Raw genomic sequence first — 18100 nt, forward strand, 5'->3', positions numbered from 1 at the left:
ACGGACGTTTAAAAGGCAGGTTGCTGGTATTAAATCAAAGACAAAGGAAAACAATGAATTCCAATTTAATTAAATCTGATTATAAAAATTTAAAATTGTGTGATTTTAGTTTTGTTTTTATTTAAAAAATATGAAAATGCCAGAAAGAAAATTGAAGTAAATGCAGTATATTTAGCTCCACTGGCCAAAGGCCAGCGGGGCTTATGTCATGGTCTTGTGTCCGTCGTGCGTGTGTCCGTCGTGCGTGTGTCCGTGCGTGCGTGCGTTAACTTTTCCTTAAAACATCTTCTTCTCCTAAACTACTGGTCCAATTCTGATGAAATTTCTCAGGAATGTTCCTTGGGTAAACCTCTTTCAAATTTATTTAAATTATGCCCCTGGGGTCAAATTTGACCCTGCCCCGGGGGTCACAAAAAATGAAAATTTGCTTATATAAGGCCTAGTTTGTGAAAACTTTCAAAATCTTCTCGTCCACAACCATTAGGCCTAGGGCTATCAAATTTGGTATGTAGAAACATCTAATAGTCCTCTACCAAATTTCTTCAAATTATGCCCCTGGGGTCAAATTTGACCCTGCCCCGGGGGTCACAAAATTGAACATATGCTTATATAAGGCCTATTTTGTGAAAACTTTCAAAATCTTTCGTCCATAACCATTGGGCCTAGGGCTATCAAATTTGGTATGTAAAGACATCTAATAGACCTCTACCAAATTATTTTAAATTATGCCTCTGGGGTAACATTTGACCCTGCCCCGGGGGTCAGAAATTGAACATATGCTTATATAAGGTCTATTTTGTGAAAACTTTAAAAATCTTTCTGTCCATAACTGTATGGCATAGGGCTACCAAATTTGGTATGTAGAGACATCTAATAGTCCTCTATCAAATTTCTTCAAATTATGTCCCTGGGGTCAAATTTGACCCTGCCCCGGGGGTCACAAAATTGAACATATGCTTATATAAGGCCTATTTTGTGAAAACTTTCAAAATCTTTCGTCCATAACCATTGGGCCTAGGGATATCAAATTTGGTATGTAGAAACATCTAATAGTCCTCTACCAAAGTTATTTAAATTATGCCTCTGGGGTCACATTTGACCCTCCCCGGGGGTCACAAAATTGAACATATGCTTATATAAGGCCTATTTTGTGAAAACTTTAAAAATCTTTCTGTCCATAACTGTATGGCATAGGGCTACCAAATTTGGTATGTAGTGACATGTAATAGTTCTCTTCTTAGTTTGTTCAAATTATGCCCCTGGGATCAAATTTGAAACTGCCCCGGGGGTCACAAAAATGAACATACGTTAAATAAGGCCTATTTTGTGCAAACTTTAAAAATCTACTTGTCCATAACCGTATGGCATAGGGCTACCAAATTTGGTATGTAGTGACATCTAATAGTTCTCTAACAAAATTGTTCAAATTTAGCCCCTGGGTCAAATTTGACCCTGTCCCGGGGGTCACAAAAATGAACATATGCTTTTATAAAGCCTATTTTGTGCAAACTTTGAACATCTTTTTGTCCATAACCGTACGGCTTAGGGCTACCAAATTCGGTATGTAGTGACATCTAATAGTTCTCTACTTAGTTTGTTCAAATTATGCCCCTGTGGTCAAATTTGACCCTGCCCCGGGGGTCACAAAAATGAACGTATGCTTATATAAGGCCTATTTTGTGCAAACTTTAAAAATCTACTTGTCCATAACTGTATGACATAGGGCTACCAATTTTGGTATGTAGTGAGCTTCGGTAAGGCTCGGATATGCTTATATAAGGCCTATTTTGTGAAAACTTTCAAAATTTTCTCATCCATAACCATTGGGCCTAGGGATATCAAATTTGGTATGTAGAAACATCTAATAGTCCTCTACCAAATTTGTTCAAATTATGCCCCTGGGGTCAAATTGAACATATGCTTATATAAAACCTATTTAGTGCAAACTTTGAAAAGCTTCTTGTCCATAACCGTAGGACCTAGGGCTACCAAAATTGGTATGTAGTGACATCTAATAGTTCTGTTCTTAGTTTTTTCCAGCTATATCCCTGGGGTCAAATTTGACCCTGCCCTGGGGGTCACAAAATGAACATACGCTTAAATAAGGCCTATTTTGTGCAAACTTTAAAAATCTACTTGTCCATAACCGTATGGCATAGGGCTACCAAATTTGGTATGTAGTGACATCTAAAAGTCCTCTACCAAGTTTGTTCAAATTAAGCCCCTGGGATCAAATTTGACCGTTCCCCAGGGGTCACAAAAATAAACCTATGCTTATATTTGGCCTATTTTGTGCAAACTTTAAAAATCTTCTGTCCATAACCACTGGGCCTATATCTACCAAATTTGGAAAGTATTAAAATCTTAAAGTTCTCTACCAAGTTTTATTAAATTATCTCCCTGGGGACAAATTTGACCCTGTCCCGGGGGTCACAAAGATGAACATATGCTTAAATAAGGCCTATTTTGTGCAAACTTTAAAAATCTTCTTGTTCATAATTATAGAGCCTAGGGCTAGAAAATTTGGTATGTAGTGACATCTAATAGTCCTCTACCAAATGTGTTCAAATTATTCCCTTGGGCTCAAATTTGACTCTGCCTCAGGGGTCACAAAACTGAACATATGCTTATATAAAGCCTCTTTTGTGCAAACTTTAAAAATCTTCTTGTCCATAACCAATGGGCCTAGGGCTACCAAATTTGGTATGTAATGACATCTTATAGTTCTCTACCAAGTCTGTTCAAATTATGCCCCTGGGGCCAAATCTATATATAAAAATGCTCACGCTTCCAACTTAAAGGGCCCAGTGGGACGAGGGATAGAAAGAGAAAGTCACATGCTTGAGTACATTTCAACCCATGCACATTGCACGCTTTTTTCGCATAAAAAACAGTGGAGCGATACAGGGCCCTCTCGTATATATTCTCTTGATGCGGAAAACTAAAGGTGCTATTTTCAGCTAAAATATGGTGATAAAATAGTGTTGCATGTGACTGTTATATGGGTAAATGGGAATTGACATGTGCTTGTCACGTGAGGTATAATTAAAATAGTAAGGCTTATATAATTATTTTTTCAGTATTGTGAAGGACGCAGACGTGCCCCGGCAGGCAATGGGGGGAAATGCAGCTGCCCAGACCTTTCACCTATGCCTCTGTGATGTGTTAAGCTCTACCCATGTGAATTTATGAGTATTGTACATTTGCCAAAGCTCTCTAGCAGTTGCTAATTTACCAACCTTTTCCTTATTTTATGTTTATTGGTTCCTAGTGTGTTTCTTTTTTCTAGTTTTTACCAAAAGCCTGAATTCCTATTTGTCTAGAAATTGATTTAGTTATTTTTCATGGTCATTTGACTTGTTCATATTGTGAATTTATATGATTTGTGAGACTGGGTTCATCCCCTCTGAAAATTGATCAACCAAGTATGGGTATATTTAATAAAATATTTTAAATCCAGAATCTGGGGCAGCAGTCTATATATGTCGTAATTAAGGAAAGTTAGCCAACGTTCCACTTATATTTTGTGGAATAAGTTTGCACAAAACATCACTTTAAATGGTAGTATGTATATTTTGATTATCCTTTAAAATGGATTTTCTTAGTTAAGTGAGATTAAAACACCTTCATAAGCATATTATCTGGATAAAGTTTACATGAATATTTACTACAATAGAACCTTGACATGCATCGTGTGCTGTTGCTTTCTTATACATTCTCATAGTTTTGTGTGCAAATACTGTATGGTATGCTATCAAGATTTGATTCATACAACGGTAGGTTGTTTTCATTTATTTTTACTGTCATTTCGGTGTCAGAAAATGCTGTCCTATACAAGAATTAACATTACATAGATATATGTTTTTATTTTGTATCACTGCCTTTTGCATTAAAATGTACCATCCCTGCCGAAGCAGAGCAGGACTGTTCAATTTATTGGATACCCCTTTAGAAAACTGGTCCTTGTTATTTGCATTAACTGTAATCTTGAATTGTCATGTGCAACCTGCAGAGGTTGAAATCGCTCATTATTTTCTGGTTTCATATAATTGTTTGTTTGGAATCTCTAATTTATGCTCTTAGAAATGAAACTTTCCTCTCCGAAAGCTTGTGTTGTCTCCAGTGGGCAAAGGATAATCTAAGATAACATGGGGCAATATAAGATTGTATATTATAGTATATTTTATACAAGTGCAAGTGTGTGATCTCAGGTAGGGCCCATTTTATTTCGATTTATCTATTCCTACTTCTTGTTGTTTTTATGTTGATGCTTGGAAACAGTATACCGTATATTGAAGTACATATGTATATTATATGCAGGTGCCATTCATTGTGTGTTCTCAGGTAGAGGTCCATTTAATTTTGTTCTGTTATTTTTTAATTTTTGCTTTCTTTATTGTTATAGTTTTTACAAAAATATGTGATAAAAAGCTAGTCTGGTTATATTGTTATCAACATTAAATAAACTATTTTGACAGTTCGAGTTTGTTTTGAGACGATCCCTAGTCATGAAGTGCACCTTCTGTCACGTGATACGCTATTGAAGAATATTAACCAGAAATGGAGAAAGGTTTCGGTTTAGAAATAACATAAACACTCATTTATATTAAGAACCAAATTCAAAATCAAGGTAAGCAAAGCATGGAGGTTAAAATTATATGTAATACGCCCTTTATCCAAAATTAAAATCGATCGCCGTTTTAAAATATACATAGGTAGTTTCGATAGTGATTCGGAACTGACGACCTCACTGTACTTTAAGTTTAAGGCTAGAAAATATAAAATCAAATTAATAAGTAATTTATCGAGGAATTAATAGACGTTAGAAATGCGATAAAAGCTGATATAATATTTTTCAAGTCAATTATTTAATGCCTAGAAGCATAACTGTTTTGTGACTCATAAACATTTTACTCCTTTTAATATTTTTATGTCAAAACTCATATAATCTAATTATGACATATTTTAGGTTTACAAGTTTAAAAAAAATTGCATAATGTGTATGTTTTCTGTAAAAAGTAAGTGTGTATGCATGATCTTGACAATTTTATTACCTTTGTCAACTTAAAAGTTCTCCACCCCCCATAAATTACGGTATTGTAATAATAAAACTAACACAACAGCAACTGACCAGACACTTTCTGTATTTTAAGAAGCGATACATTTCCAACAAAGATTTTATTTAAAAGAATTACCTGTCTTAATGAGTCGACCCACTCAATTTCTTCCTTTTGGTTACAATTTTTTACCCCCAACTTCTGAGCGGATAGACTTATGAGTGTGTGTTGTATATGTGTAAAGCAATAATTATTAAAGTACAACAATATTGAACTTTGCAGGATGTCTGCCCAGTTTCCAGAGTGCAGCAGTGTTCTAAACGATGTCATTGAAATTCAAGATATTATTGGTTCCATGAAAAGGTACTTGAAAATGAAATAAGTCCTTTTTTAACTTTTATTCAAATATTTCATGTCTAACAATACGCTTAATGGAAGGAAAATCACATGATTTAAAACTGTAATGAAAGGTTAGTGCATTGAAATAAACTGACATGTTTGTCACTCATGGATGCACGCATATTCCCTGGGTCCTAAAGCAGCAGAGCAACACCATGCCTGAATCTTTAATTAAAATTGTTATTAAATGTGCTATAAAAATTGTAGGGAAAGGTGTAAAGCGAAACAGGACGGTGCTGAAGCCTGCTCCTTTTTGGTTCGTTGTGACTGTCAAAAAGAAATGAATGTTTAACATTTCAATTCAATTGCCAAAGTCTGTTATTTGGTCAATAAGAAATAAAGCCTCAGTGCCTAATTATGTGCATTTGGCTTATTAATACCTTGGACATAGCAATACTATCATATGTCATTTTCGGGTCGAAATTTCTACCCTGCTACTGTTAAGCAGAACCCTTTACCTTTTGGGATGCTAAATCTTTCTCTCTGAATTTGTGTTTTGCTGAGATTCCTCAAATTGTATGTAACAATGCATTGCAAAGATAAATGATTCAAAAGCTTTCAAATTCTGTTTTGTTAAAGTAAATTTGTGCTATTCTTGTATTTGTGTACAGTTGTCAGTAGTAAGTACTATGTGATTTGAGATTTGATTTAGTTTAATGGGTGTACCCCATTGTTATAAAAGCATGTATATTTGCACATATGCATTTTGCAAATTTCTGATGGGCCTGGAATGATTAGAAAACTTACACTTGTTATAACATTGCACTTGTAACATGTTTATACATTGCTTATTTTATGAGGGTTTTTCATCCGTATATAACAGAGGCATATATTCGACTACTTACCAGTTCTGAAAAAAACTTATTTTTCCACAATTCAGGCTGAACAAAATCCCCAAAACAGATTGAAATTCCTCAGAAAAAAAGTCATTTGTAGCCGAGTTACTATTTGGTACAGTTTTACTGGTGTTGTAGACGTTTGTAATATCATTGAAAGCTTTCACAAGAGAATGACAATTATGAGGGTTTATTTAGCGTAGCTGTTGTCTGGAATCAATGTTTTCACAACCAGTTTAGTTCAGTTCAGGTATTTCCCGACTTCCGCTAAGCCAAATTTAATATTCATGTACCAGTCTAGTATATAGAAAATTCCATAGTACGGGTTTTAATGTCATTTTTTGTTACTAAATTAATAAACATACGCGATGATGTTTACAGGGAACAACAGGAGCAGAATGTAACAATGAGACCTTCTTACGATGGCAGTCAGAGAATGGGTCGACCTCGTTTTCATATTCCCAAGGAACAGCTGGAGCTTCAACTTGAACTCAGATTTACTGATGCTGATATTGCTAATATGATTGGTGTTAGCATTTCAGTCATCAAACGTCGTTTAAGGTATGGCGAATTTTAATTTGTGTCCAATTCAGATTATAAAGGTGTGCTTTTTATGCCCCTGTTAGGGTGGCATATAGCAGTTGAAGTGTCCGTCTATCGGTCAGTCCGTCCATCCGAAAACTTTAACATTGGCCATAAATTTAGCAATATTGAAGACAGCAACTTGAAATTTGGCATGCATGTGTATCTAATAAAGCTGCACGTTTTGATTGGTGAAAGGTCAAGGTCATCCTTCAAGGTCAAAATTCAAAAAATAGTATAAACAATCCAGGGAAGTAATAAGCTTTAAAAGGGAGATAATTTCTAAACCAGCCAAATGAAATCATATTTCAAAGCGGCGAAATAAGAGTCATTGTGTTTCTGACAAAGTCAGACAAACACATCTCTTGTTTTTATCTTGTGGGAATGAACCAGCATAAGTCATTTCATGTAGTTGTAGGTACGTGTAATATTTGTTTGTTTTATCAGTGTTTGAGCTATAAAAAGAACCCTTTCAGGGCTTTTCTCAGCTGATTTATAGCTGTTATTATCCCCCGCCATAGGCAGAGGGATGTTGTTTTGCCGTTGTTCGTACGTCCGAAGCCATATCTTGGAATTGCTTTGGGGGATTTCATTTAATTTGGTATGAGTATATTTATGGATAAGAGGATGATGTAGCCAAATGGATTGTACACCATCTGTTTATACATCACATTAGAATATCTCTTTTTGTCAATTTCGAACCTTTTTGTCATTAGAAACACTAGTTCTTAAGAGTGCTCTTCCTTTGTTGTTTTTTACTTAATTCTTCCGTTATAATATCACGCCTGCGGTCAGATGAATTTTTGTCCGGACAGGCTAACTTTTCCATCAGCCTGTCTGGTTGACAGGCACTTTTTGGGACTTTTCAGGAAGCCTGTGTCATTAGTGTTTGTTAACGTTTTTCATGATTTTGAAAAAAAACTTCTTTAATGTAATTGGGAAAATGTCATCTTGATTTTATTGGGAATGGGGCCATTTTTTTGCTTTTGGAATGCCTCCTTTTACCGGAGGCGCAAACAGTGGTGAAAAACCCTAAAATCAGAGTAGATGAGTTTTAGACCACAGGTACTTGAACAAATAGTTTTGGTCCTTATATATATATAAAGACTCTCATTATACGGACCAAACATTTTTTTTCAAGTACCTGTGTTATAGACATTGATTAAAACAGTTTTTATTTTTTCCCCAAATATGTCTCTTTCGCACTCTATTTTTGCCTTTCACCCAGCGTCCAGCGTCTTCCCCTTTTTCTAAAAAAACCCTTCAAATTTAAGATGCAGGTTGCCAGGGTCATGTTCGAATTTTGATTATAAGTATGCCTTATATGGTAAGGATTATACCATACTCAAGTTTTACACCCATCCATAAACAAAATTTTATTTGGTGGGGGATATCAATTCAACAAATTGGCTTGTTCCATCATGTTTCCAATTGGAAAACTTTTTTTCAATTCCAGTAACAGATTCCCAAATAGATATGCTGTGTTTTAAAAATAATAAAATTTTAAGTGTATAAAGGAACTGATATTTATTACATGTATTCATACATGTTTATGTATAGATTACATGTATATATAGGAGTCACTTTGTCGGTCTGTACCGAATGCTTGTCCGGACAATAACTATGTTATTCATTGTGAGATTTTAAAATCAATTGGCACTTTTGTTCACGATCATTGGACGGTGTTTAATGCGAAATTCAAAGAATTATGTCGATATCTCCAAGGTCAAGGTCACACTTTGAGTTCAAAGGTCAAAAATTTCCATAAATGAGCTTGTCTGGGCCATAACTGTGTCCTTCATTGTAACATTAAAAAAAATTCACCGTCCACTTATGATTGTTTAATTGCTATTGTGTGGTCAGACTTTATGGACAGTGCTGAAATAAAATTTGTTTGCTTAAATGTCTTGTAGTCTAATATTATTACAGCCAGCATAATATAAATTATTCTGTAGTGTATCATGATAGTTGATCAGTTCATGCATTTTGATTATTTTGTTTTCGTTTTCAGAGAATATGGTCTGGGTCGTCAAAATCAGTATACCACTATATCCAACGAGGACTTGGACACGCATGTTCTCAGATTGACACATGGCAATCCACTTCTGGGCCAACGGAATGTGCAGGGATTGCTTTCATCTGAAGGACTGGTGGTGCAGCGCAGCAGAGTTGCAGAATCCCTAACAAGGGTTGATGGAGCAGCTGTGGCCATGAGGTGGAGTAGAACGATTCAGCGACGATCATACAGTGTGCCTGGGCCAAATGCATTGTGGCACATTGATGGCAACCACAAATTTATAAGGTACGTTTTGGGCAATTTTGAAATTAATTCTTTTTTTGTGCATATAGGACTCAAAGAGGCATTTAGTTCTTGAACTGTCTGTGGGTCTGTAAGAATATCTACAATTGTGTGTCCAGAGTATATCCTTGAGATACAGCCTACTCTCGTTATCTCTTTTAGTTGGCGTGAACAAGAAAAAATATTGAAAGTTCGAGATAAGGCGTTTTCAAAGAAAAAATGAGACCAAAATTTAACTTGTTTTGAACATCTATATTCCTGCTAGTGTTATTAGATAGTGGGAAAAAACTATAAAGGATTTATGTATTTTATCATTTCTTATGTTCTGGTTTAAATCCCTCTATTTGGAAAAAATGAGACTTGCCATAATTTCTCCCACCTGAGGATACAAGTACTGGTACCCCAAACATGGATGGAGACCTCTATTCTTTATATATGTCTTTGTAATAGCCAGGGAACACATGGCCAGGAAAATATTCTCTTTAGGGGTAATTGCCAAATAATTTAGTTCTTTGACATGGCCATACTGTGTTGACAGAATATTTTAGTTGATAATGATCATTTAATTCCCAATATGACTTTACAGGTGGGGCATGGTCATACATGGTGGCATAGATGGATTTAGCCGTTTGGTAGTGTTCCTAAGAATGTCCACCAACAATCGGGCAGAGACTGTCATGGACTGCTTTACTGAGGCAACTGCAAATTATGGAATACCTTCTCGTGTCAGATGTGACCATGGTAGAGAAAACAAGGATGTAGCTTTGTTTATGAACTCTCATCATGGTGAGTCAAGGGGAAGCTGCATTACAGGGAAATCAGTCCACAATCAGCGCATAGAGAGATTCTGGCGTGACCTCTACACAGGGTGTTCTTTCCGTTTCAAGGACTTGTTTCACAAGCTAGAAGAAGAGGGAGTGTTGGATTTGAACAGCGGTGTTCACTTGTGAAGTTTGCACTATATATTCTTGCCACGAATTAACAGATCTCTGGACCAGTTTGTTCAGGGTTGGAACAACCACAGGCTGAGCAGTGAGCGTGGCAAAACTCCCAATCAGTTGTTTGTGCAGGGGGTTATCCAGAATAGAGGATCAAACCAAACTGGTGTCAGCGAAATACTTCATGAACCAGACATGACAGAGTACTATGGTGTTGATTGGGATGGTCCAGTTCCACAAGAAGATGGAGAAGTTGAGGTGTCAGGATTGCCTTGTCCAGTGAGTAATGAACGCCTACTTCAGCTGAAGAGAACCATTGATCCTCTTGGACACTCAGAAGATGGCTTCGGAGTTGATTTGTACAGAAGAACTGTAGATTTTTGCAACGAGATAGTAGAATAGAAATAATTAGGAGAGTTATTAGTTTGTGAATATTAGTCCATGCATCACAGACTATTATTTGAAATATGTTTCACTTCCTTTATCAGCTAATGTGAACTGTAGTTGTTTTTCATTGTCAGTTGTGCTTCACACTTTCCCTTAAACACCATTTTCCCCTTTGCTTGGTTTTACTTTTATTATTATGCCCCCCTTTGAAGAAGAGGGGGTGAATATTTTAGCACATGTCGGTCTGTTTGTCTGTCGGTGGGATCTGTCCACCAAATGGTTTCCAGATGATAACTCAATGACGCTTAGGCCTAGAATCATGAATCTTCATAGGTATATAGATCATGACTCGCATAAAACATGTATTGATTTTCAGATCAATAGGTCGAAGGTCAAGGTCACAGTGACTCAAATCAGTAAAATGGTTTCCGGATGATAACTCTAGAATGCTTAGGCCTAGGATCATGAAACTTCATAGGTACATTGATGGTGACTGGCAGCTGATTCCTATTTATTTTCAGGTCACTAGGTCAAAAGTCAAGGTCACAGTGACCTGAAGCAGTGAAATGGCTTCTAACGCACTCACACAATGACTACGTACAGCCCTGGGGGGCCTGCGTGTTTTACAAACAGCTTTTGTTGATACATGTTATGTATTCAATTAGTGAATATGTTTGGTTTGACACATGAACATATTGGGTTAGTATTAGGTTTGTCAATCTGTTCGGTTATGCATGTACTATACATTTAATAAATGGATAAAAAAACACCTTAAGTACTAAAAACAAGATTTGAAATATTAAATATGTTATTAAGGGTAACAGATAAGGGGTGATATTTGCATATATGCTCAAATAAAAAGTACATTTTTTAGTGTATGGAACTCTATTCAAATTCTTTACTTGTTTCTTCCCACTTCAAATGAGAATTTCTGTATAATAATAGGATGTTGCAAAAATAAATTTGATATTACTGAATTTAGCTTAAATACTTGTCTCCTGCTTTAAATGAAGATACGTCGTTTCCTATGGTATTCAATGTTGTTGTTTTTTTCAAACAAAAATTCCAGCTGGATTTGAATTTGTATATAAATATATGTTGCATAACATGTTTCAGTGTGTCTTTCAGCGCATCTATCTGTTGATAAAAAATTATGAGCGTATGTCATCACCTGAGCGTCTGCGTTTGTAAAGTTTTGTGTTTAGGTCCACTTTTCTCCTAAAGTTTCAAAGGTATTGCATTCAAACATGGTACACTTACTTACTATCATGAGGGCACTAGGCAGCTAGAGCATGATAACTCTGGCTGGCATTTTGACAGAAAAATGACTTATGTGCCCCTTTTATACATAGAAAATTGAATTTTGGTTTAGTTGTGTGTTTTGGTCCACTCTATTCCTTAAGTATCAAAGCTATTGATGTCATACTTGCAAAACTTACTACCTATCACAAGGGGACTGTGCAAGCAAAGTCAAGTAACTCTGAATCTCTGAATTGCATTTTGATAGAATTATGACCCATTTATACTTAAAATTGATAATTTGTTTAAGACTTCTTACTATCAGGAGGGTACTGTATCTTGCAAGTTGAATTTGACCTTTACATGTGAATAAACTTGGCCCAAACCATCCCCACAGATCCCCCTCCCACCAAAAAAAAAACATATTGAAAGTTGTATAGACCCCCCCCCCCCAGAATCCTGTGTTGTTGTTTTTTTTAAGAAAATGTAATAAATGACACCATCCCACACTATACACCTCTCTCTGGCCCATCCACCCCCCCCTTTTGGATTGAAGTATTGAGATTTTCCATCGACCTTTCAAAAAAGAACAATAGATAAGCGGTCTGCACCTACTTGGCTGTCTGCACCTACTAGGCGGTGCTCTTGTTTATGATTTATTGTTGTGTCTGTTTGAACACTCAGGCTGGTACTTATTGTAAGAAATCTTCTATAATTTAAATAAATAATACGGTTCAATATTCAAGTGTTTTCTGTGTTTTTTCTCTTTTTATGTCCCCAAGTGTGCATTTAGCTTTTACCCTGTTAGTTTGTTTGTTGGTTTGCCTCAAACTTTAGCATTGGCCATAACTGTTGAAATATTTAAGCTACTTAATATTTTGCATGCATGTAGCTGCACATTTTTAGTGGTCGATGTCATCCTTAAAGATCAAAGATCAACTATATGGGGGACACAGTGTTTCACAAACACATCTAGTTTTTGCTTTTGTGATCGGTCTTTGTCCGTCCGTCCATCGTACACATTTGGTTTGTAAACACTCTAGAGGCCACATTTCTTGTCTGATCTTCATGAAACTTGTTCAGAAGATTTGTCCCAATGATATCTCATCAAGTTTGAAACTGGGTCATGCTTGGTCAACGACTAGGTAAAAATAACTTGTAAACACTGTAGAAGTCACGTTTCATGCCCAATCTTCATGTCAAAATGCTTGTCTTGATGATATGTGGGTTGCGTTCAAAAGTGGTTCCGGTTCATTGAAAAACATGGCCGCCAGTGGGCTTGGCAGTTTTCCTTATTTGGCTATAGAGAATTTTAAACTAACACTATAGAGGCCACATTTGTTGTTCGATCTTCATTAAATTGGTCAGAAGATTTGTCCCAATGATACCTCGAAGTTCGAATATGGATCATGCCGGTTCAAAAACTAGGTCACGGGGTCACTTAGTGTATTTCAATGATTAAGCATGGTGTCCGCTCTCTAATTTATGTAGTTTTCACCCGATCTTCACCAAATTTGGTCAGAAGTTGTGTCTAGATGATATGTAGGTTCAAATATGGGTCATGCCAGGTCAAAAACAAGGTAACGATGTCACTTAGTGCATTTCAAGCATTTAGCATGGTGTACGCTCTCTAATTGAAGTAGTTTTCATCTGATCTTCACCGAATGTAGTCAGATGTTACGTCTAAATTATATCTAAGTCAAGTTCAAATATGGATCATGCCGGGTCAATAACTAGGTCTCGAGGTCACTTATAAGATTTCAAACATTGAGCATGGTGTCCAAAACCTCCGACCGAACGAGCGTATCTTGTGACAGTTTGGCACTCTTGTTTTTGAAAGAAATTCCATTGTTTGGCTCTAAACCCTTTCTTTAACATTGTAAACGCCAACAAAGTACTGCCGCAAGACACATGTTGATTATTTGAGAATTTCGCATGCTAGAAGACGTATTAAGAACGATAGATCCATATAGTCATACCAGAAAACGCATTTAGACCGCAAGTAGTCACTTTGTTTAAGAACCTAGCGTACCAGAAGTCGCATTTAGACCGCAAGAGTCAATGTTTTAAGAACTTGGCATACCTGAAGACGCATTAAGACCGCAGTTTTAATTTGGAGTATATGTATTAAGAAACTACTAGTGCAATATATTAAGTACTACGTTATTTCCTCGTGTTCATCTTTTGTGAAAAACAAAAAGTTGTTTAAACAAAATCATTTGCCAATAGTGTTTTCTTTATCACTAACTTTTTTTTGTGATCGCCTTTTGTCCGTCGTGCGTTGTCCGTTATGCGACGTCAACATTTGCCTTGTTCACTCTCTAGAGGCCACATTTATTGTCCAATCTTCATGAAAATTGGTCAGAAGATTGGTTTTAATGATATCTTGGATGAGTTCGAAAATGATTACGTTTGCTTGAAAACATGGCTGCCAGGGGGCGGGGCATTTTTCCTTATATGACTTTAGTCAAACCTTGTTAACACTCTAGTTTTTAACTTGCACTCGTGTATTCTTACGTTTTTACATTAAGGATGATGTTAAAAGAAACAATTTTTTTTTTATTTAATATCACTAAAAAAACAAACATTATACATGTACATACATAGCAAACATTTTTCCTTCAAGTACAATTTATGGGTGCATATGCACGTACAATAGAATGTTTTTTTTATAAATATTTCGTCTTTAAAATATACCCAATCTGCAAGGAAAAATAGTGATAATTGTGGTCAAACTATAGGTTATTATTTATGTTTTTGCAATATGAAAAGAAAACAAAACAAAGTAAAAGTAAGAAAGAAAAAAAAAATAAGAAGCCGGAAGCTCAAAGCTGCCCGTCAAGTAATCTCTGATAAATTGTATCACTCAATATACAAGTGTAATAAATATTTATTTTATATAAATGAAACCAATATTCACTGAGACACCTCTATTTTCCTGTATTTTTAAACCAAAAAAAACCACAAAAAAACACGGTAAGTCAAATCTATAAGAGTGCTTCTACAATGTTTCAAACGAAGTCCATCTCCCAGTGACCTGCCTGTAATATAGCTCGTGTTTCGGCGGCGAACTCATTGTACGTCATGTACGATGTTGGGAGGTCTAGTGTCTGCGAGCATGTATGTGCTACGATCCTTCGAGCCAGGCCTCGTAGGTGGGGAACAAAATGGACGTTTATCGCGGCAAAACTTAAGTTGTCGCTTCCGCTAACAAACCGACAAAAAAGGCGCAGGAGATCACTATTTATATCTCTAATAAAACGTCTCAGATATCCTAAAACTCGTTCTTCATCGCTATTGATGGCTTCTGTCTGAATCATTTCCGAAACTGCCCGACTGGATGGTCGTTATCTTTCAATAATGCCCATGGTGTGTGACGGAGATATGAGGTGGGGGCGCAGACGCTCTAAACGCATTTTGTGCAGCGGATACATTGCTCCGGCCACAAACTGAACCTCTGAACACTGGAGCGCCAGGCGCCGCATGTTGATGTCCGTCGGCAGCTCGGGCACTGCGTGTCGTCCCAAAATGTCACACAATATGCCCCGATCACAATTGCGCACACCGACGTCAATAGCTTGGGACATGACCTCCCGCTCCAGTCCCCCGAGACTTTCTATCCATGAGAGCAGTAGATGGTCGTCATGTAACGCACCAAATACGCCGAAAATAAGGCTGGCAAGGCCAAACCTGATTGCTGAATCGTGCTTCTATTGCGAGAAGTCGCGCCGCTTCTCCTAAAACCAATAACGGCATTAAGTGAGTTGCTCCTTCGTACATCGAAGCGAAGAAAAGACCGTATTCTAAACTCCGCTTATCGTCAGAACAACCAATTAACATTTTACCGCTGTGACCTATTTGTCTAATGAATGATATGATACTAGTACTTTCGGGCCATTCTTCTTTCAAAAACCGTACGCAAGCCCTTGCCCTTAGGTAAATTACTTCTGTTACTCATGTGTGTTCACGGAATAAGCAGTCGTAAGCGAGTTCCGAAAAACAACCATTCATGATCAATTACTAAACGAGACATAAAAAAGATTCTTAAATGAAATCTTAACGTTAGGTCATTAAAAACATTCAACTCAATCATATGACCTCTGAGGTGTGACGTAGCTATAAAAAAAGTACTAAATATACGTAACTTCAATTATTCAGCTTCTCGTGCAAACGTGTCTCTTTTCACAACCCAAAGAAAACTTAGGTAGATTTAACTTATTATTGCTTTAGACGTGTTACCCATTAAATGCACATTGAAAAGGCTAAACAAAAACAACAACTTCAAAACAAAACGTCATTGTTATATAATCCGCAAATATGTACAAGTACTATAAACTATAAACGTGTATTTAGTTGGGTCGAATAGAAGGGTTTCCTACTTGAATGGGCGTTCTGTTCACCTGCATCTCTGTTTCCCGATTGACGACTCAAAGCTGAAAACAGCAACAATATCTTGCACATTTCGGTTGAATGCAGAAGCAAAGACCCAAAAAGTGAAATATCTTACAGGGGCCTTTTCACAGATTTTGGATTTTTTTTAACTTATTCATTAAATGCTTTATATTGATAAATGTAAACATTGGATCGTAAAAGCTCCAGTAAAAAATCAAGAATAAAATTAAAAAAAGGAAAAGAACATTGCCCGTAGCAGGTTTCGAACCAGTGACCCCTGGAGTCCTGCCAGAGTCCTGAAGTAAAAACGCTTTAACCTACTGAGCTATTCCTCCAACACATGCTAAACGTATTTTATACGTTATATAAGCAATCTTCGTAGTTTCACAAAATTTAACGACAAAAACAGAACTCTCCAAATTATTCAATCGTTTCGCGTTGCAACGCTTTATAATTTTTAGGTTTTAAAATCGTCAAAAGATGCATATAATGGCTATATTAGAGCATGGTAAATGTTCAGTATTACTGTTTCCTCACAAATGTCATAACCAAAACGAAAATTTGCGAATCTGAAACAACTTTTTTCAATTTTGTCAATTTACCAAAGCGTGAAAAGATCCCTTTAAAAGCATTTAAAGATATTTATGGTTATTCAATTAATACCTAATATTACAAACTAACATCTTGCAATTGTATTATCACTAATATTGGACACGCTACTATAAGCAGCATTTGCGCCAGGGTTCAATTCTTAAATTTTGAGTATATTAATGTGTATTATTTACTTTATACATAAAACGCAAACCTTTACAGTATACACGAGATTAATGTACACTTGGCAGACCTTATTACAGTACAGAAAATGCAATCGTTAGTTTTCACCCCACGTTTTGACCTACATTAGAAATAACTTACGTGTTGTGTGTACAGCTCTCAAATCAAAGTCGTCCGAGTCGGAGTCTTCTGGATTCACAGCTAAAAAAAACCTTGCGTTACTTTGCGAGAAAACTAATACAGGTGCTGTTATTCGAAAGCAAATAAAATAGCAAAAATGGAAACCGTAAGACTTTCAGTGGAAATGGTCTATTCATAAAAAACGATGCCTGGGGAGCTAAACACTATTTTTTAACCTTTTTTAACAACGGCACTAGCTTTGCTATTCTAACGGTTGCTGTGAATAGAAAAAACAACAACACTATTTCAGATGTACTACATAATTTGAATGACATCAAATATTTATACGGAACGATATCAAACAGACATTTAACGGCTACATTGCGCAATAATAAATTAAAATGGTAATATTTTGAAATCTAGAAGTGTCCGTATATAATATTATGCGCGCATAGTGATGCGAACTTGAATACTGAAACCGTATACGTCGAAGGTTATTGTCAATTATAACCTAACATCATAAACAAAGAGTCAATACAGCATAATTACAGGTAGTAGGTACTGTAAGTACAGTACACTGCATGCGCTTTCCAAAAAATATCTTTACAAAGAAAGTTGTATGTTTCCGCTAACCCGACCGACACTATTTTTGTTGTGCCGACCCTAAACTCGTTTGGCCATTTGAAGTCCAGTTTACAGCAAAAAAAAAACAACAATGTAGTGATTTGTATAACTGGATTATTTTATCAATATTATCATTGTGCCATCTTAGAATTGTATAGAAATGATGTTTGCATTGACATTTGGAAGACCTTTGTCGATAAATTTACCTGTTTAAATGGAACACCACATGTAAATGTGCCAAAAAAAGTCAAATGTAAAAAAAGTCAAAGCCACCTAAATTACCTAATTTTTAGGCCATGTTAGTGGAAACAAAAAACAGTTTACGCCTAATACGCCTAATAAATGACTCATACGGGACGGACGGACGAAATCGCAATTCACATATCCCACTCTGATCTTTCGGCGGGGATAACAAAAGTGTAAAAATCTTTGTTAATAAAAGTACTCGCCACA

The 18100-nt window shown here is 36.2% G+C and overlaps 1 protein-coding gene and 1 long non-coding RNA gene across 2 annotated transcripts; both read left to right on the forward strand.

Annotated features, from left to right (window-relative positions):
* The first annotated feature begins 6428 nt into the window (after positions 1-6428).
* Positions 6429-8989, forward strand: LOC127841883 (uncharacterized). The gene is made up of 3 exons (XR_008031394.1): positions 6429-6542; positions 6674-6853; positions 8886-8989. It is a non-coding gene; the product is annotated as an uncharacterized LOC127841883 (long non-coding RNA).
* An 11-nt stretch (positions 8990-9000) lies between these two features.
* On the forward strand, positions 9001-10790 carry LOC127841882 (uncharacterized). The gene is made up of 2 exons (XM_052371001.1): positions 9001-9176; positions 9760-10790. Exons 1-2 carry the CDS (start codon positions 9085-9087, stop codon positions 10121-10123), a joined length of 456 nt encoding a protein of 151 aa, XP_052226961.1. The 5' UTR covers positions 9001-9084; the 3' UTR covers positions 10124-10790.
* The last annotated feature ends 7310 nt before the right edge of the window (positions 10791-18100 follow it).

This window comes from Dreissena polymorpha, chromosome 8 (genome assembly GCF_020536995.1).
Source record: "Dreissena polymorpha isolate Duluth1 chromosome 8, UMN_Dpol_1.0, whole genome shotgun sequence".
Classification (NCBI taxonomy): domain Eukaryota; kingdom Metazoa; phylum Mollusca; class Bivalvia; order Myida; family Dreissenidae; genus Dreissena; species Dreissena polymorpha.